Source organism: Copadichromis virginalis, linkage group LG23 (genome assembly GCF_057382275.1).
Source record: "Copadichromis virginalis isolate Kocher_CV1m ecotype Utaka linkage group LG23, C_Virginalis_male_GT1.1, whole genome shotgun sequence".
Taxonomy (NCBI): Eukaryota; Metazoa; Chordata; class Actinopteri; order Cichliformes; family Cichlidae; genus Copadichromis; species Copadichromis virginalis.
The window spans coordinates 19,762,335-19,781,277 of NC_140639.1; the positions used below are offsets into that span (position 1 = coordinate 19,762,335).

The following is an 18,943-nucleotide window of genomic DNA, read 5'->3' on the forward strand; positions in this document are numbered from 1 at the left end:
CCTTTAGTGTGTTTGTTGGGCAGCTTAGATAATGTCACTTTAGAAAAGAATATAGCCCATATGGTTTTCACTGCCCTATGCATAGCCAAGAAAACAGTCCTCATGAACTGGAAAAATAAAAATAATCTTAATTCTAACCAATATAGAAATTATCTATTAGATTACATTAGTCTTGATACAGCCTCTGCCACCACATCAGATCAATTGCTCTGGGCTCCTTTGATCAGCTCCATCACCTAGTGGGGGTGGGGGGTCATAGTTTGGTCCCGCCTTCACTGTTGTGATTGGTGTGGGGGTAGGGACAGGCTTAGGGCGTCGGGGGGTTCCCCGGAGGCATCTTCCTTGGGGGGCTCAACCCGGGGTAGCGGTCATGTCCGGATAGGGGCTCTGTTGGCTCTCAGGTGACTGTTTCCTCGCGGCTGCGTGCAGCGAGGCTAGGGGAGGGTCTGTGCTGACGGACGTGGGTTACTGACCTGGTAGCCTGGCTGCCCCTGGGTGGGTCCGGGATGGGCGTGAGGTTCTGGGGGCGCTCCGTCTCTGGGCTGGGGCCCGGGCCGGGCCTCGGGGGCTTGGGTCCTGGTTGGTGTGTTGCCGGGGTTGTAGGCGGGTGGGTGCATGGGGGCTCAGCCCTGGAGCAGGGTGCCGCCGGTGCATCGAGCCACCTGGGGGGCTCTTCAACTGGTGGGGAAGATTGTCACATCTTGCAGGAGCTTTCCTCTCCTCAGGGGCTCTCTCTGCAGGAGGGGGAGATACAGGAGAGGTGGAGGAAGATCTCAGCCTGGGTGTTTATTGTCTTATGTAGTCTGGAAGAAAAGTGGATGGTGGGGTGGGTGCAGTTTTCTCTGTGGTGGGGTTGGGTGGACTGTCCTGGGCTCTGTGGGGCCGGGAGGCGCTGCTGCGCTGGGCCCCGGTCTGGATGGGCCTGGGCCCCCTTTCCCTTGCTCATTGAGCACTTGAAACACAGTCCAGAGTTTGGCTCTTAACTGGTGTAAATATTTTCTTAAATTCAGACATTCTCAGTTAACACTGGAAGACACTGCAGATGTCATCACTGTTGATGCAGTGATGACATTTGGGGTCCCACAGAGGTCGATGTCGGAGCCGGTAGTTTTGTTGTTGTTGTTTTCTTTCTTCCATCTAAGTCAAATTATTATAAACATGGTTTTTAATTATTATGCAGATAATGAAGAGCTGAATTTAGCTTTGATTCTTGGAAATCACTGTTCCTTAAAAAGACTGAGTGAGTCCACCATGTGTGTGTGTCCCACAGTTTTTCCAGCTACAAGAGTCCAAAACAAAGGTCACACTTTTCACCTTCCATTCTTAGGTTGAAATATAATTTAAAAAAAAAAGAAAGAAAAAAACTCCTTCTGCTAAAGCACAGCAATCCTGTGGTGAAGAGTATCTTGCAGCTCAGAATATCTCCAAACTGTAATTTTTTTTAAACATCCAGTCTGGAAGAGACGACACCATCCATCCATTCTCTTCCACTTATCCTTTTCAGGGTCACAGGGGGCTGGAGCCTATCCCAGCTGTTGATAGGCAGGGTACACCAGTCTGTCGCAGAGCTGATACATAGAGACAGACAGTCATCTGCACTCACATTCACACCTACAGGCAATTTAGATTTAATTGATTTAACCCCACTAACTGCACGTCTTTTGACTGGAGGAGGAAGCCGGAGTACCCGGGAACAACACACGCAGATGCAGGGAAAAAATGCTGCCCTGAAAAGACTGCACATGTAGACTGGAGTTAGTCAAATGGTGCAGCCAGATTACTGAGTGGTAAAAAAAAAAAAAAAGATATTGCATTACGCCAGTGGTGACCGCTTTGGAGTGGCTCTCTGTGCATTAGAGAATCCAGTATAGCCTTAAATGATCTTGCACCTACATAAAATATATGTGCGTGGAATATTTGTGTCCATATAATCAAGCTCAAGATCATTAAGTTCCAGTTCCCAGAAATCTATCAACTGAGCCTTGTTATAAATCTAAGCTAAAGATGTCAGTTTTTCAAACTTTTGGAGACTTTTGAACTGTAGTAGAAGTTTGTTGTATCTGCACTAATATAGAATAGAGTTGGATTTTTAATATGAGTACTATGAGAGTTCTAGATATTTAAATATTTTGTTTTTCTGCTATAACAGCTTGAAGACACAAGATGGAGCCACCTGATCAGCTCATCAACATGCTCGACCAATGATGACCATCAGCTCTGCTGTTCAGTGTTTCAGAATTTACATTGATGTAGCTTCTGCTGTTACTTCTGCTAAAACATGTATTACTAGTACTACCTTTAGAGGTCAGGGCAGCAGGATTAATCAGACTCTTTATCTCTTCATAAAACACAGCTACCTCTCTAAGCTGCACCCCACCACACTCCAAATATATATGCGCATTGTAACTGTATAATTAGGCCAGATCACGTTAATACCTGAAATGGTGATTGCACAAAGTAAAGTCAATGCTGCAGACGTTAGGCTGGATGTGAAGGAGGTTCACTTCCTGTGGAGTTTCTTGGTATTTGTGGTTTGTCTGAAGGTGTTGCACACAACATAATCAGTGCCTGAAGTAGGAAGTGTAGAGCACTTCTGTGTCAGAGTCCATCAGAGCTGAGCTGCTTTCAGACGACTCCGTCTTGTTGTGGATGCTGAAGCTGATCATGGTTCTCCTGTGGATGATCCTGTTGGTGCTTCTGCTCTGTGCAGAGGCCGAGAACGTGACCGAGGTCAGAGGAGAGCTGGGGACCAATGTCACTCTAACCTGCTCCAATCAGACATCAGACACACACTGGTACATGGAGATCCACAGTCAGTTCAGAGCAGGTATCGGCCGCAGTTTTTCTTCAGCAGACTCTACCTACTACTCTCCTGGTTTTGAAACCAAATTTTCAATCCTGGGAAACAAACTCGTGATTAAAAACTTGACAGCAGAGGACTGCAGGCTTTACTTCTGTGGCATCAAGAGAGGAGGCAGCACTCAGTTTGTGGAAACTTTCCATCTTATTTCAGGTAACTGACTAGTTAACATTTTTGCATTGACTTTTTTAGAGGATGTGGTGTCAGAATGCCCCACTGTCAGTTAAATATGCCAAAAGTATATAGGTCTGGCAGTAAAATTGTGGTTTTCTTCTTTTTACACCTCTGATGTGAGTCTGACAGAGAAATGCAGCACATTTCCTATTTAAGGTGTAAAAAAAGACTAGACTAGTCTGAAGAGCAACATAACAAAATAAAGGTCCAAACAGTCTCAGACTACATGGGTATCAATGAAATCAGCTGAGCTTGAAGTAACTCTATCAGTAACACAGGAGTGGGCTAATGGAACAATGAACATCCACCTTGTTTAAAATTGTATAAAACACAACCTTTATGTAACCCTCAATTTGATTGCTGTGAATTTCTATGAAATAGCTGTCTAATGCCTCAAAATGATACAGTAGGAAACCAACAGTGATGTGGAAACCAGAGGCCAATGAATGTCAGCAAAATACACCCTCTTGTAGCAGCAACAGATACGCTAACCTTTAGTGAAGACAAGTGGGCGGGTTGTGAGCTTTGTCTGATGTCAGTTTTGAGACAAGTGATTTAAGCGACCACCAAAGCATTTTTCTTACAGAGGAGTGGCAAATTCAAAAGTTAAAGTGTGAATCATAAAGGTTAAAAAAAAAGGTTAAAAAGTATTCACAGCTGGGCCAGTTCAAACTTCTTAAACTATCAGCTGAAAAGTCCTCAGACATGTAAAACATGTTTCACACACTTGTTCATAAATCTGTCTCCCTTTTCTTTTCAGATGTAACTCAAAAACCTGTCGCACTCACTGACAGCAACCAGCAGAGTGAGCTTTTCATCCTGAGCTCTCTGAGCCTGAACGCTGCACTCGTTCTTGTGGTGATCTGTGAGTCTGTTACTTTGTCTGAAGCTTTGGTGTCTCTGCTCTTCTGCTAGTACCACCATGTCTCCACAGTGTGCAACCATTAGATCATGTTACAGAACAGCAATCAAACCACCTGCTCATTAATGAAGCTGTTTTTATGTCTGTGTTTGTTATTTTATCATTTGAGTAAAACATGTTTGGATGCAAACATCTTAACTAAAGTTAATAAAATTTTACAGAATAACATCTGTGTTGTACAAATGCAGCTCTCAAGATTACTTCAAGGATTTTAATTTGCTCTTTCGTTAGTTTTTGTTGAGATAAGTCCATTAAAAGGGTCTTAAATTCTGCTTTTGCTGCATGAAGACCAGATGTTCACGTGAAAAGTTTAATGAATGACGTAAACCTTTGTAAAATGATCAGTGTGAACTGAAAGTGCAGCATGTCCAAACACAGACAGCACGGGTGTTGTCCCTCAGCAGGTGCAATTTTTAGGGTCCTCTTAAAGGGGGTGGAGCTAAACTGTCATGGTTTGGCTGTGTGTCACAGAATGAAAACTTAAAGAGGCAGCTTTATTGTTCTATAGCGGGAAAAAAATCAAATGCAAACTACAACATGGAAACTGGAAATTAATAACTAAACACTGGAAAGCTAGAAAACTAGAGACAAAGATACCAAGAAGCACGGCGGCGGCGGGGGCGGGGGCGGCGGCGGGGGCGGGGGGGGGGGGGGGGGGGGGGAGGAAGACCAGCACAGTGAGGGCACAATGCAACGCTGGCAAAAAGGAACACAGGGCTTAAATACACAGAGTGATAACGAGGGAATGAGACACAGGAGGAGAGCACAGCCAGGAGTAATCAAACATGATGAGACCAATGGAAGAAAATGTAAAAACGTTTACATAAGATGAGGACTACCAAAGTAAAACAGGAAGCATGAGACAATTCACAAAGATGCAGACTAGACACTAAGACGTGGAAACATGACAGATCTGGAAACAGAAGTAACATGAAGCACAGAGGCAACAAGTAACCAGACGTGGGACACAGAGAATGTAAAGAAACTGAAAATAGAAACCAGAACAACAAAATATAACCTCAAAAGAACTAAAACCATGAATAACAATAATCACCAAATATAAATTAAACACAAAACACTGGGTCACACTCAGGATCAGGACAAAAACTGAACTAAGAAGCTGAACGCAGAAAAATGATTTTTCACCTTCACTAAACATGAAGCAATAAGTTTAAGTAACATATGTCAAATCAAAGGTTTATTTATTCAAATAGTTGAAAAAAGTGCTTTGTAAAAACTTGTATATCAGTTTTACCAGTTTCCATCACATGAAATGTTTTACATTGCACTTGTGTAACACAATTATAAAGAAAATTTACATGTAATTTATTTAGTTAAAGTCAGCAGTTTGTTAGGAAAAACAAAAACATTTTCAGAGTGCGTTATTGTCCAGGATGAGATAAAGAAGGATTAGTTTGAACTGTGAATGATACAAAGCTCTGCTGGAAGGAGTGAGAGGAAGGAACCTTTATGCACTCATTAGGTGTCACATTGTTGGGAGGAGCAGCTGACTGTGCTTCCTGAAATGTGTTGTATGTGATGAGTGCTGATGTGAGTGTGAAGGTGAAGTGACTCCTCTGATGGTCTGTTGGCAGGTCTGAGTTGTGTATCGTTGTCTCTGAAGAGGAGAATCAGCAAGTATCAGGCAAACCTCCCTCCAGCTGGGACCAGTGAGAGGCTGGAGGCTCCACAGGTAACTCAGACTTTTCAACCAGTATCTACACAACTCGACCCAGTTTGGGTCAGTTTGGTACAATTGAGTAGCGAATCCTGTGACATTACTTGTATGCGATAGTAACACAAAAATGCTGTTTAGTTTTTGAAGAATTCGCTCTCATTACTCGTTAAATGATGCCACTAACTAGCCAATCGGTGGCATGGAGTCTATTGATGTTGCATGTCGCCTCAGATCCCTTGAAACTCAGCAGATTCTAAAACAAGGAACTGGAACCAGCTACTTTTTTTAGTACCTGGTATCAGGTACTACCACCTAATGGAAAATTATGTACCTAAAGACCAAGTTGAGTCAAACAAAGCCGAGTGTTAGTAGTGGGAAAGGCCTTAACGTGTACAGGTGACCCTGCAGCTCATGCCCATTGTTCTCCTTCTGTGCTACTTTGTTTGTACTCAGTGCTGCTGTTGTGTTTCAGAAGAAGGAGATCCAGCCCCCGCCTCGATCTGCTGCTCCTCCATCAGAGGGCATTTACTACAAACTTCACCTGCCTTGCTTCACATTGCCTCAAAGCTGACAGACACACCTGGACAGGTGGATGATACCTGCTGGATTCAGATTTCACAACTTTTTGCCAAACCTTTTTTAAAGTGCTTCAGAACTTCAGATGGATAAACCAGACCCAGAGGCTGCTGTAAAAACCTGTAAATATGTGTACAGTTCACTTTCATTCATCACATTATAGTGAACACAGTGTGAACGTTACAATGTTGGACAAAAAAAGGCCGTGTCTGAAAATCTTGAGATTTAAAAAAAATAAAAACAATATAAATTGTAAAGCTACCAGAGACTGAAAATTAAATTTCAAAAAGTCATAAATAGATCAAGCAGAGTGTGAGAGGTAGTTTTTCTTTTTTTTTCTTTTTTTCAATTCAAGACCATCTGACGTTGGAGTGAATTTAGAAGATCATTGTGTTGTGTTAACAAACACCTGAACGCTCCAGACCTGCAACCTGCCAACAATGCTGCTTTTATAGAGCTGCTCACGCTCACTGATGATCAGTTACTGATGTGCACCTGGGTGCTGCAAATCCTGTTTATTCCTACGGAAACAGTAAGGCTGGGATTAACAGTTGGTTTAGCTTTTGTTAAATAAATAATGAGACAGCGTAATGTGTCATGTTGTGCTTTTGTTACTGTGTGACAATGTGTGTGTGCAAAAACAGAATCCGCTGATTTACATTCAGAGCTTAAACAGAACTGAAACTACAAAAAAGCAACATGTTCATGTGAGAAATTACAAGAAAATAGGTGACATCATCTCTCTCGAAGAGATAGAGGGATTTAATGCTCTGTGAAAGTCTGCAAGGGTAAATAGTAGTGAAGCCTTGAAACTTTTCTTCCAAGGGGTTAAAAAAAAGTTCCTTTCTCAAGGTTTCATGTGCTCATTTCAACTATTTGTTATGGCCTTGTGGCTGTGTTCCAACAGTGTCAGCATGGAGATAATCAAAGAATAGAAATAAAAACATAAAAACACCTTAATATGACTTTGTGTAGTTAATTAATTTCATCAGTTTTTATAAGGATAATAAAAGTCCATCAATGTGGAAAAATCCTGATCAATATGATTTCAGTCAGTGTTTAAATAAACAGGACATGAGACATTAAGTGTTGCACTGCTTTCCAGTGATGGGACAATGATTGTGCTTACAAATATTCAGCTGATGGTGACTTCATTCACATTCTCTAAAAATATTTTGGACTTGGTCAGTTAGATTTTTAGTAATGAGCTCTCTAGCTTTGGAGAAAAAACTTTCACGTGATGTCTCCAACACACACGTAAATTATGTGGGCATACATTGAGTTTTCTATATGCACATAAATCACACCAACACTTGAACCACTTTCTGAACCAGCGAGGCTTCAGTTTCATCAATGACGTCACTTCATAAAAGACTTTCTGGATTTCTTGTTATGAGGCAGCACGGCATTAAAAACAAACCTAATTCTGTGGATAATCACTGCACACACACACAAAGCTCAAACTCTACCATGAAAAAAACAAACAGAGAGACAGAAACACTGACAAAGCACCCGGAGTTTGTTAAGATGAGTACAAGTGGAAACCTGTCGAATAATAATAATGATGTATACTTCACTGATCCCCGTGGGGAAATTACTCTCTCTGCATTTGACCCATTCACTCAGTGAAGCAGTGGGCAGCCACTAAACAGGCGCACCAGGGAGCAGTGTGTAGGGATGGTACCTTGCTCAGGGGTACCTCAGGGGAGCCGTTCAGTGGATTCAAACCACCAACCTTCCGATCATGGGGCAACCACACTACCTACTGAGCTATCCCTGAATGCTCTGGCCAATCACAGTGTGAGATTCTTTGGAAGTCATGGATGTTGTGTCTTCTTGGATATCTGGCTTCACAGCAAACCGTGTGGTTTCCCCACAGTGGACAGACCCACAGCACCAGCATGAAATGTGGGGCAAAGAGGAGAACACACACACTTGTATGCTGAGTTACTATCAGCAGACAGTTCAAAGCCAGAGTGTTGAGTAATGTGGGACATGCTAGTGCACACCGCAGAGGAATCCTGAACATCTACAGGTTTAGAAACACGTTGTCCTCCAGAAAATGTCAGTTTCAGGGAAGTCTTATTTTTTCTGCAGGTGAAGCAAAACCATACTCGTGTACTACCCTTTAAAGTACATGCAATCCATGTTTGTGCACATTTTCAGTTTGATTCATTCGTTTTTGGTTTAGAAAATTCAGAGGTTGTTACATATTTCTACTGTCACCTGTGTTAGCAATGCTGTAACTGTCAGGTTTACGTTCCTTTGTGTATGTAAATATGACCATATCTACTAAAAAGGACAAAATAGCAGTGTCCTAATAAGACTGCAAGTGTGGTTAGTTTTGTGGGCTGCGACGCATAAAATGCCTGATGGTGTTAACAGTAGCACTTTGCTGTGTTTGTTTAAAAAATAAAACATTGTTAAAGTGCAGGCAGCTGAATTAGTGCAGGTCCAACACTAAGAATGTGTTTGAGACAGATCATCAGATCATGGTGAAAACTCCATGCACTTTCCATGGTCCTGAAATTGTAACCTCAATTCCAACTTTATTCATATATATTTTATTTTTCTGTTAAATATCACAATATTTATATATTAGAGATATTTTGTAATATTTCGGATCCAGTTTTAAAGTTGATTTTGGTTTTGTGACTCGTTCTTTTGGATTTAGGAGATTTCCATATTCTAGTTCTGTATTAGCTGGTCTTTAGTTTTGTATACTGACTTTTTATCATTTGCATTTTTAGCTCTATATATGTTGTTCATGTAGCTGCATGTCCACTCTGTCCTCGTCTCCTCATCTCTGTGTTTTCTCTTATTCTTTCAGTCTCTTGGTCATACCGTGTCTGTCTCTGTCCCTGTTCACATGTTCATCTCTGTGTTTTGCTCCTCGTCTCCCTAGTCTGTCTTGTGTCCATGTCTGGTCCCTCATCCCACTGTCTCTCTAGTTTGTCTCGTTTCCCCTGTCCTTGTGTCAAGCTCATGTGTCTTGGGGTGAGTCTCAGTGTGTGTGTGTAGCTTCCTGTTTTATTTTGGAAATCTCTTGTCCTGTTTGCTTTGACTTCACTTTTGCTTCCTCTGTCCCTTTTGTGACTAATTACGTTCAGCTGTGTCCCAACCTATTGTCCAGGCTCTGGTTAATCTTTTGTCCTCATCTCCCCTGCTTGTTGTCGTGTTGTCCCCATAGGCTGTGTTTCCATGTTTTCATAGCGTCATAGTTTGCTTGTTCATTTGTTTTCCTTTCCTAGCTTCTAGTTTTTGTTTATTTCTTTATGATTTTTCTGTTTTTGTTTGGAGTGTCGTGTAAGAGCAATAAAAGCTGCTTCCTTTTTTACCCTTTTGTTCCACATACATGTATTACAGGTATAACATTATACATGAAAAAATTATTCAGGTGTTTCACACAGGCAGTTGGAAGGCGACTGAAGAACAGAAAGCAAAGTTACTGAGCATAAAACATGAGAACTATCAAGATATTTTAAATAATAATGACCGCAGTGATCAGACTGAGAGTAGCAGCACAAACCAGCAATTAAACACCATCAGATCAGGTGACAGAGAGATTCACTAACAGTGTTAGAACTGAAACCATCTCCAGGCTGAAGTCAAGGACAGACAGTCTGACCCAGTTTCAGGGTTAAGTTTGCAGTATCAGTGCTGACAGTAGGGGCAGTAATGAGGTAGTAATTCTGCTCATAACAAAAGTTATTACCCATCGTTTTACAGTAGAACAATAGAAAACTAGAAAGTACAGTAGAAAATGAAGTAAAAGGAAACAGAGAAGTATAAACTAAATATAGATGACAGCTGTAGTGCAAATGAAGGAGAAACAGTTGTAATAAAAGCAGTACTGCCAGAGGGCGTAGTGCATGTTGCAGTCATGTAGTAGTACACAGGCTACTGCTACATACTGTAGTTGAAGCTTCACCGCTGTTAGAGAGAGAATAAGAAGTATCTGTAGTACAGACTGCAGTATAAAAGTACGCAGTAACTGGTTAGAGACACAAGACGGAGCCACTTTTTCAGCTCAGACATGTTAAAGTAAGGATGCTATTTGGTTATGCTTTTGATTTGTTTCAACAATTTGAATCCTGTTTTTTTATTTCTACTGCAACATTTACTACTAGTACTACATGATCATGAGTCAGTACATTCTCTGCTCCTCTGTACTTTAAAGACATCACTGTCGTCTAAGTTTAACGGTCAACCTTCCTTTAGAGTTACTGTATAAAATTTCTGATGCAGATTTCTGGCTGAAGGTGAACAAGTTTCACTTCCTGTAGAGTTACTTGGTATTAGTGGTTTGTGAGCAACAGCACCTGAAGTAGGAAGTGTAGAGGAGTTCTCTATCAGAGTCCATCAGAGCTGCTTTCAGACGACTCCGTCTTGTTGTGGATGCTGAAGCTGATCATGGTTCTCCTGTGGATGATCCTGTTGGTGCTTCTGCTCTGTGCAGAGGCCGAGAACGTGACCGAGGTCAGAGGAGAGCTGGGGACCAATGTCACTCTAACCTGCTCCAATCAGACATCAGACCCATACTGGTACATGAAGATCTACAGTCAGTTCAGAGCAGGTATCGGCCGCAGTTTTTCTTCAGCAGACTCTACCTACTACTCTCCTGGTTTTGAAACCAAATTCTCAATCCTGGGAAGCAAACTTGTGATTAAAAACGTGACAGCAGAGGACTGCAGGCTTTACTTCTGTGCCATCAAGAGAGGAGGCAGCATTCAGTTTGTGGAGAGTTTCCACGTCATCTCAGGTAAGTAGAAGGTTTTTTACTTTAATGCTGAAAACTACAGAAACATGGCCCCTCACAGCCATCATCATTGCAATAATAAAAGTGTGCAATACACATACACTTATTCTTCTTTTTTATACTAAGTTAATATACTGTGTTGTGTTGTTTGTTACGTTGTGATGTGTCATATCGTGTCGTGTTGTGTTATATGTAGTGCCGACGTAGGACAGTTTTTCCAATTTCATTGTACTACTGTACTATGTATGACTGTGCAATGACAATAAAGAGTTATCTTATCTTATCTTATCTTATCTTATCATACCACCTTAAATAAATGAATGTTAAAAATGTTCTTAGTTATTTTATCTGTGAATCCTGAGTGAGGCCTCAGGGTGCTGCATGTTGTTTTTCCACTCAGTCTTGTTTGTTTGGAGGTCCCAAGTGCACTCTGGGAAAAAAGTTTGCACTAACGTATATGTATGAATGAGTCCAAAGCTAAATCTCACAAGTTCAGCTTAATCAAAGTTATGTTTTCAGTCAAAGGAAGAAGTCGTTAAATGTTGGTGCAGATCAGGATCATTGTATTAATAACAGCTCACTGTCTGCGGCATAGGATGTGGTCTCAGAGTCCTGCTGTTAGAGGTGTTCACGTCAGGCAGTGACCTCGTGGTTAAAGGCAGCTTCTAGTTTTAGCACACTGGTGGAAACCAAAGACTACACCAAATACCTCCCTGTTCTGAGTGGACACAGTATATGTCCACTGGTTCCACCTCATTGTCGTGTTTCTGGATATGAACACTTATCTGCAACATCTTTTCTTCCACCAGTGACCCATTGGCAGGGTGTCCCTGTCATGCTCATGCTGTATTTAGTAAAAATAATAGCTTATGAAGTCTTGAGACTCAAACTGAAAACATCATGTAGTTTCTTTAAAAAGTGTCCTCTTTGTGTGTTCCTAGTTAGATTCTGTGCGTCACTTCGTTTTTTTTTATTCGTTCCTTGCCTTTGTTATATTTTTTTAAACAATGATTTATTTATTTTTGAACAATACAAATAGCAACAAATCAGCACAGCCAAATACAAACAAGAAGAAGAGAAAGAAAAAAAACAAATACAGGTATATGAGTTACAAATGTACATCTCTGAGTCAAAATATGTCGAGTGCTCCACATTTAAAGTCAACGGAAAGAAAGAAAAGGAGAAAAAAGGGAATACAGACATTAATTATTATGTTTAAAAACAAAATGTGATCTCCCTTTATGTATTAGCACAGTAAGGTCATGAGGTTGGAGATCAAGCAAAGGCCGCCATATCCTACAGAATGCATCATAATTGCCCTTTATAATGGCACTAAGGCGCTCCATTGGCAACACTCTGAATGTTTCTCTGTACCATTGTGTAACAGTGGGAGGCTGTCTCTGAATCCACTGAAACAGTACACATCGCCTCGCTAAATGTAAAGGTTTACATAACAAAAGCATTTGTACAAAGACAGAGAGGCCAACTATAGATAGACCCAGAACAAACAGCACAGGGTTCAGTGGGATCATCTGGTGAAAGATTGACCGAAGCTCTATAGCAATATCATTAAAGGATGTTGCCAATGGTAATAAGTCCCCAGCCCTTGTTATGTTTACTTTGTAACCCTCCAGCTGTTTTGAGTTTTAAGTGTTGCTTTCTAGTCCTACTCTGCTGTTTCACAGGCAACTTAAATCCTTTATCATGTGAGCATGATTTTTTTTTTCTCATTTATTTAAATCAGCTGTAACTAAAACTATTTTCACACTCACGAGGGTCCAAAGCTTTGAAAATAAACAGACTTCAAAAGTCTAAGATGCTTAAACTGAAGGCAGCTTTTTACAGTAACTTTGTACCTTTGTGAAACTGACAGCCGTCCACACTTTGAGGCTTCAAAGAAACCAGTTTGTTAAAAAGTGTTGACGGCTGGGCCAGTTCACAACTTCATTCTCAAACTTTTCTTGAAATGTAGATCACAAACTGCTTCAACTAATCAGCCCCAAAGTCCTTAAACATGTAAGACATGTTTCTTCAAACACTCTTTAACCTATTTCTCAACCTGTGTCCATTTTCTTCTTTCAGATCCAAGAGCTGAACATAAGAGCAAAAACCAGCAGAGTGATCATGCCGTCTCTATCTCTCTGAGCTTGAATGCTGCACTTGTTTTTGTGGTAATCTGTGAGTCTGTCCTTTTTTCACATTGTGGTTTGCTGTTTTATTAATATCAGCACACCTCCGCAGTGTGCAGCATCGTGGTGCATTTAGAGGTGCATAGATGTAACCATCAGATCACGTTTCTGCACTGAGAAAGCACGATATTGCTTTCCACTTTTATGCTGATGACAGATCTATGTCACTCTAAAGAAAAAAGGCACATACCGCACACAGCCATTACTTCAGTGTCTCGATGACATTAAGGCTTGGATGTCTGTTAACTTTTTAAAATTCAATAATAAAATAAAAGACCGAGGTGATGGTTTTTGGTCGCCCCACTGAGACCCCCAGAGTGTATTTAGATTCTTTGGCTCAGTATGTTAAGCCAACTGCTACAAACCTGGGGGTCAAAGTGCACTGTGAGCTGAAGTTTGATAATCAAATTAAGGCAGTGGTAAAATCTGGCTTCTTTCAGCTCAGGCAGCTGGCAAAAATAAAGCCAATTCTTTCACGGCAGCACTTTGAGACAGTGATCCACGCCTTTGTTAGCACTCAGCTGGATTACTGTAATGCACTTTATATTGGGGTCAGCGCATCATATATTAGTCATCTACAGATGGTGCAAAATGCTGCAGCTCGTCTTTTAACTGGCACTCGAAAGTTTTAGCACATTTCCCCTATTTTAGCTTCACTTCACTGGCTGCCCATTTCTCTTAGGATTCATTTTAAAATTCTTTTATTTGCTTTTAAAGCTCTCCATGGCCTAGCCCCATCTTATCTCTCTGATGGTGCAGCCTTATACACCCACCCGCTCTCTCAGGTCAGCGGATCAGCTGCTCCTGAATGTACCCAGGACTGGGCGTAAAAGATCGTGCTTTTGCTGTAGCAGCTCCAAAACTGTGGAACGATCTTCCTTTAGAGATGAGACAGGCCACTTCCCCATCTGTTTTTAAGTCACTCCTGAAAACCCACCTCTTTACCCTGGCCTTTGACACCACGTGAGATGTTGGTTTTTATTTTAAGTTTTTAGTTGTTTTTAGTTGATTCTATGCTGTTTTATCTTGTTTTCTTTTTGAATATAGGGCTGTTTAAATTTTTATGTATTATGTGTATTTATTTATTTTTTTTGCTCTTTTCTGTTGTTCTATTGTTTTTTAACTTATTTTCTGTACAGCACTTTGGTCCTGTGCTGGGTATTTAAAAGTGCTCTCTAAAAAAATTGGTTTGGTTTAAGAGTAGTTACAAAACTATTTTGGCGGTAAAGTCAAAAATCTGCAAAACTTTAAGCTAGATTATTTTTCTCATCACTCACAGTCAGTGGTGTCTGCATGCAGGTGTCTACAATATGTTTCATATTAGAACTAAATTAGTAAGAAAAAATGAAATAAATATTTCACAAATGCAGGTCTGAAAATTAGTACACTGAAAAAAGAGAATAATTGATCCAACTGATTAGTTAATGTTCAGTTGGTAACAAGTAATTAAATTAGGTTTATACCTAATTTAATTAAGTTTGACTTAAATTTTTTAAGTCAAACAATCTTACTCAAATCGTTCAGCTTCTTTCAAATAAAGAATTCAAATCTCTCTGACTCAGTTTTAAAAGTCAAACTTTTAAGTTGTTCCAAATCAAAAAACTGAATTATCCAAATGTACATTATCGCCCAGGTTATACTAAAAAATAAAAACTTTACGAAATTACTAACTATACTAAAATAACCCATTTGAATCTAAATCATCTCAAATGTGTGTGCTAAATCACTTTAGTAATAGTAATATCACTTTCTCACCTAGTTGTATCCATGTGCACTAGAAATGGGCCTTATGCTCTATCACACATATATGCGCACGCAGTGAGGCTATTGTTAGTTCATGGAATACGTTAAATAGATAGTGAGACTCCTTTTGCTTATCAGGGATGTATCTTCTTGTATATGTGTCCTTGGGTGACGGCCAAGCAGAAAACAAGGTCATAATTCTCTCTGTGAGGGAAAAGGTTTAAAGGATGGGGCTGAAGGTGTATTGTTAAAATTTCCACAACAGTACTCATAAATACTTAGTTTCTGTCAGAAACCTGCTACAGTGTAGAATCAGGAAGTATTCCTGATATGACAAAAAAAGAAAACTTTTTTTTTTCATGCTTATGGCATAATGACATACAACTTTTTCTTAAACACAAAGAATGCAAAACCTATTGCATCCCAGGTTGTTATGCAGACTGGATGTTTGGGGTCTATCTTGTTTTACACTGTGAAAAATGTATTTTTGTCACAGCTGCCTTCTGAGTAGCCATTACATTAGCTTGTCTCCCTGTCAGAGATCTAACGTCGAATTAGAGTCAGATTTTGAGTTAAAAGAGCTTTCAAAGAAAGGCGTCTGGAATTCTTAAAGTTGCTTGAAGACGTTTCACCTGAAAACGGGTGTGGGTCCCAATCAGCCAGAGTTTCGGGTGAGCTCATTGTGAAACCTGACTGAAAACGGGATTATAGATGGCAGACACTGTCAAAATAAACCTTCAGTCTTAATCATGGACAGAATGAATGTTAAAACATGTTGAGACTTGAACAACACCCAAACGGCGCAGCTAGCAAGACTAGCAAATGTGTAAGAGCAAATAAGTGATGTTACTACTAGCTAAAACACAGACAGTGAATAAATGTTACAAATATGAAGAAATGTATGACTTATTTGAAGAAAAAGTATTGTTTAATTTCTTAATATTGTTTATTAAATGTTAGCTTATCATGGCTAGCATAATTCACTTGCTTAAACTCATTCTGAATATTCAAGCAGGACATTAAATAAAATAAAACTATGGGGTTTAATCATTCTTACCAAAATAAACAATCGGAACATCAGATGTTCATATTCAAAGTGAAAATTTTAACTGTACAAGTTTCACTTTTGCATGTAGTTCTTGTCTTTTATTTTGAGTGTGAGATATAAGTTCATGTCCTTTTAGAGTTTCACCTTCAAAGCTGTGTTGCAGCTGGTGTTGCTTGTGTGGAAAGAGATCAGTGTTGCTCATACTTGTTTCTGATCAGAGTTTAGTTCAGACCTTCCAGTCACAGTTTAAAAACAACTTCCTCTCTTTGTGTTCTGCCAGCTGTCAAGCTTGCTTTGAACCAACCTCTTATTTTTATAATAGATGTCAACTCATCTTGTAACCCTCTCCTTCCAGCAGCGCTTCTTACTATGTGGATTCAGGCTTCTGTAGTTTATATTCATCCAGCTTATAAAACATTTAGTGCAGGTTCATACTGTAACTTTTACACATAAGCTGCAAGTATGTGAGGTAGTTTTATAGTTGTACATTTGTGGAAATAAGTATTTTTAAAGTTGGCCCACAACATTCTTTATGTTACTCACATATTACCAAAGTACATAGATGTAATCCATGGGGGCTGAAAGCCGACGCTGTACAGACAGTACAGCACAAACGTACTGCTCACTGCCCCAGCAGGCTTCAGCAGTGCTTCTGTTGTCCAGGTGTTGTCCCAGATGTTGGAAGATTTCTCTGCACAGCGGAGAAATGTGTTGTATGTGATGAGTGCTGATGTGAGTGTGAAGGTGAAGTGACTCCTCTGACGGTCTGTTGGCAGGTCTGAGTTGTGTATCACTGTCTCTGAAGAGGAGAATCAGCAAGTATCAGGCAAACCTCCCTCCAGCTGGGACCAGTGAGAGGCTGGAGGCTCCACAGGTAACTCAAAGTGTACAAGTGACCCTGCAGCTCATGCTCATTGTTCTCCTTCAGTGCTACTTTGTTCTGTACTCAGTGCTGCTGTTGTGTTTCAGTACGAGGAGATCAAGCTCCCCTGTCGATCTGCTCCTGCTGAGAGTGTTTACTCTCAGGTTCAGCTTCTTCCCTTCACATTGCCTCAAAGCTGATGGACACACCTGGACAGGTGGATGATACCTGGTGGATTCAGATTTTGTGGACAGAGGTCAGTCTGATGACTGAGATCTTGCTGCTCCTCTGCTCATTGGAGGATTTCTTTCTTCATGTCAACTGTTAGCTTCTTGGACAACAGGACATCAAGAAAATGCTGTAAGACCATTTGAGTCAGATTCAAATGAATGTGACCTTTAAGGTTAAACCAGTTTATCCTGCTTTAAGGTGTTTTAGGATTTAAGGTAGATAAGCGTCAAGTCAAAGCTTCTGTGAAAACCTGTAAAAAAACAGTCCAACATTTCATATTTATTTGAATCCTCTGTCTGTATTCTTTATCAGTTTTAGTTACCAGTGATTCCTGAGATTAGGGACAAAACAGGTTTTAATTTTCTAAAATATATTTTTTGATTTTTCAAAAACATATTTACATATAATTGTTAAGTTTTGGCTGTCTCACCATGTTTTGGTACAATCTCCCTTTTTAATAATTTATGTTTTTGCAGAAGTACAAGGTTTTTGTCAACACCGTCAGACACAAAGAAATGCAAAAATATATATTTTAAATTAAGTTGTTTCAGCTCTTTAAACTATTAGCAGCTTCTCTATTCTATTGTTTATGCACATATGTTTTCAAAGTAATTATACCACATTTAAAAGTTAAGATTGTTTTGGCTTTTTATTATTAGAGTTACAGTCATACATATTTTCAGAAGCTTGTATTTAATCTGTATAAGAAACAGTCATATTAAGCAGCATGGAAATTACACATTTATTGAGAAAATTACGTATTTTTATTGGAAGATTATGAGGGAGGAAACTATATGGTTCTCCAAAAGAGAAAAATAAACAAAAACTCCATATTATGGAGTTGACAACGTGCTGACGGTGGTGACACAAATCTGATGGTGTTGACACACTAGTAGAAAACAAGATATTATTTCTTTCAAAATGACAATTAAACCTTAACAACCTTTGTAATATCACAAGACACGTCATAACAATTCTGTTTTTGCACATGTCAAGTTCTACAATAGTTCAGCAGCAAGTAGCTGTCTACTACTCCTTGATTCCTAAAGTTCTCTGTGGTTGTGTGTTTAGACCTTGCTGGACTTTCTCTCCTTTTGTCTCTCTGTGCTTGTTTCCAAAACCTTCTCTTCTGACTTTTTTCTCTTGCTTTCAGATCACTGGTGTTCCTCTTTGCTATTCTAGCCTGAAATGTACCATTTTGTAATTACTATAATTTTTCTGAACCTTATGCTTTTTCACAGATTAAGGATGAATATTCACAACACAATTATGCATAAGCAATAGAGATGCTATCCGGCCATTAAGTTTGATGTCATTAGCCATTTCCAGGTCCAAACTCCGCTGCAGATCCCAAAGTCAAAGGAACTCTGCGGCATCACTGAGAGTTACAAACTGTCTAAATTCTTTCATCTTTAATAAAATGATCAGTGTGGCTGCTCTACCAGGTGTAACATCCAGGCATCCATGAAAACAGAATATATGAAATTTAACAGAGTTAAAGTTAGATTGCTTGTTTCCACCTGAACATGATATACCAGCTCTGCTACCACTTCCAACATAAATGGAGACAGAAAACTAAACAGCAGTGACTATTGTCAGGTTACTGAAGTTGGGCCAGCTGGTATATAGTGATGTGCTACATGACCGCTGGCGACACAGCTGTGTTAGCATAACATAAACACAGTGAAGCTGGAGGATGAATGCTAACTTTTTTCCACTTGATAAAAGTTATCGTGAGGGTTCCCGATGGTTAGGCTGACAGTGATCACTGACTGTTTTTAGGGGCTTGTTCAGATGTAATACAACAAGATAAAAAGCATTAAAACATTTTAACAGCACAACATGCTTAATAAACGCAGAGTAGTTTGGGCCCGAAAGCAGGATTCATACATCATCACTTA

The 18,943-nt window shown here is 39.9% G+C and overlaps 1 protein-coding gene and 1 pseudogene across 1 annotated transcript; both read left to right on the top strand.

Moving 5' to 3' along the window:
• The first annotated feature begins 2,583 nt into the window (after nt 1-2,583).
• LOC146680714 (uncharacterized) lies at nt 2,584-6,900 on the top strand. Its single transcript, XM_085449299.1, has 4 exons — nt 2,584-3,013; nt 3,795-3,899; nt 5,552-5,649; nt 6,107-6,900. Exons 1-4 carry the CDS (start codon nt 2,650-2,652, stop codon nt 6,203-6,205), a joined length of 666 nt encoding a protein of 221 aa, XP_085305425.1. The 5' UTR covers nt 2,584-2,649; the 3' UTR covers nt 6,206-6,900.
• A 3,689-nt stretch (nt 6,901-10,589) lies between these two features.
• LOC146680715 (uncharacterized) lies at nt 10,590-17,061 on the top strand (annotated as a pseudogene).
• Nucleotides 17,062-18,943: the final 1,882 nt, after the last annotated feature.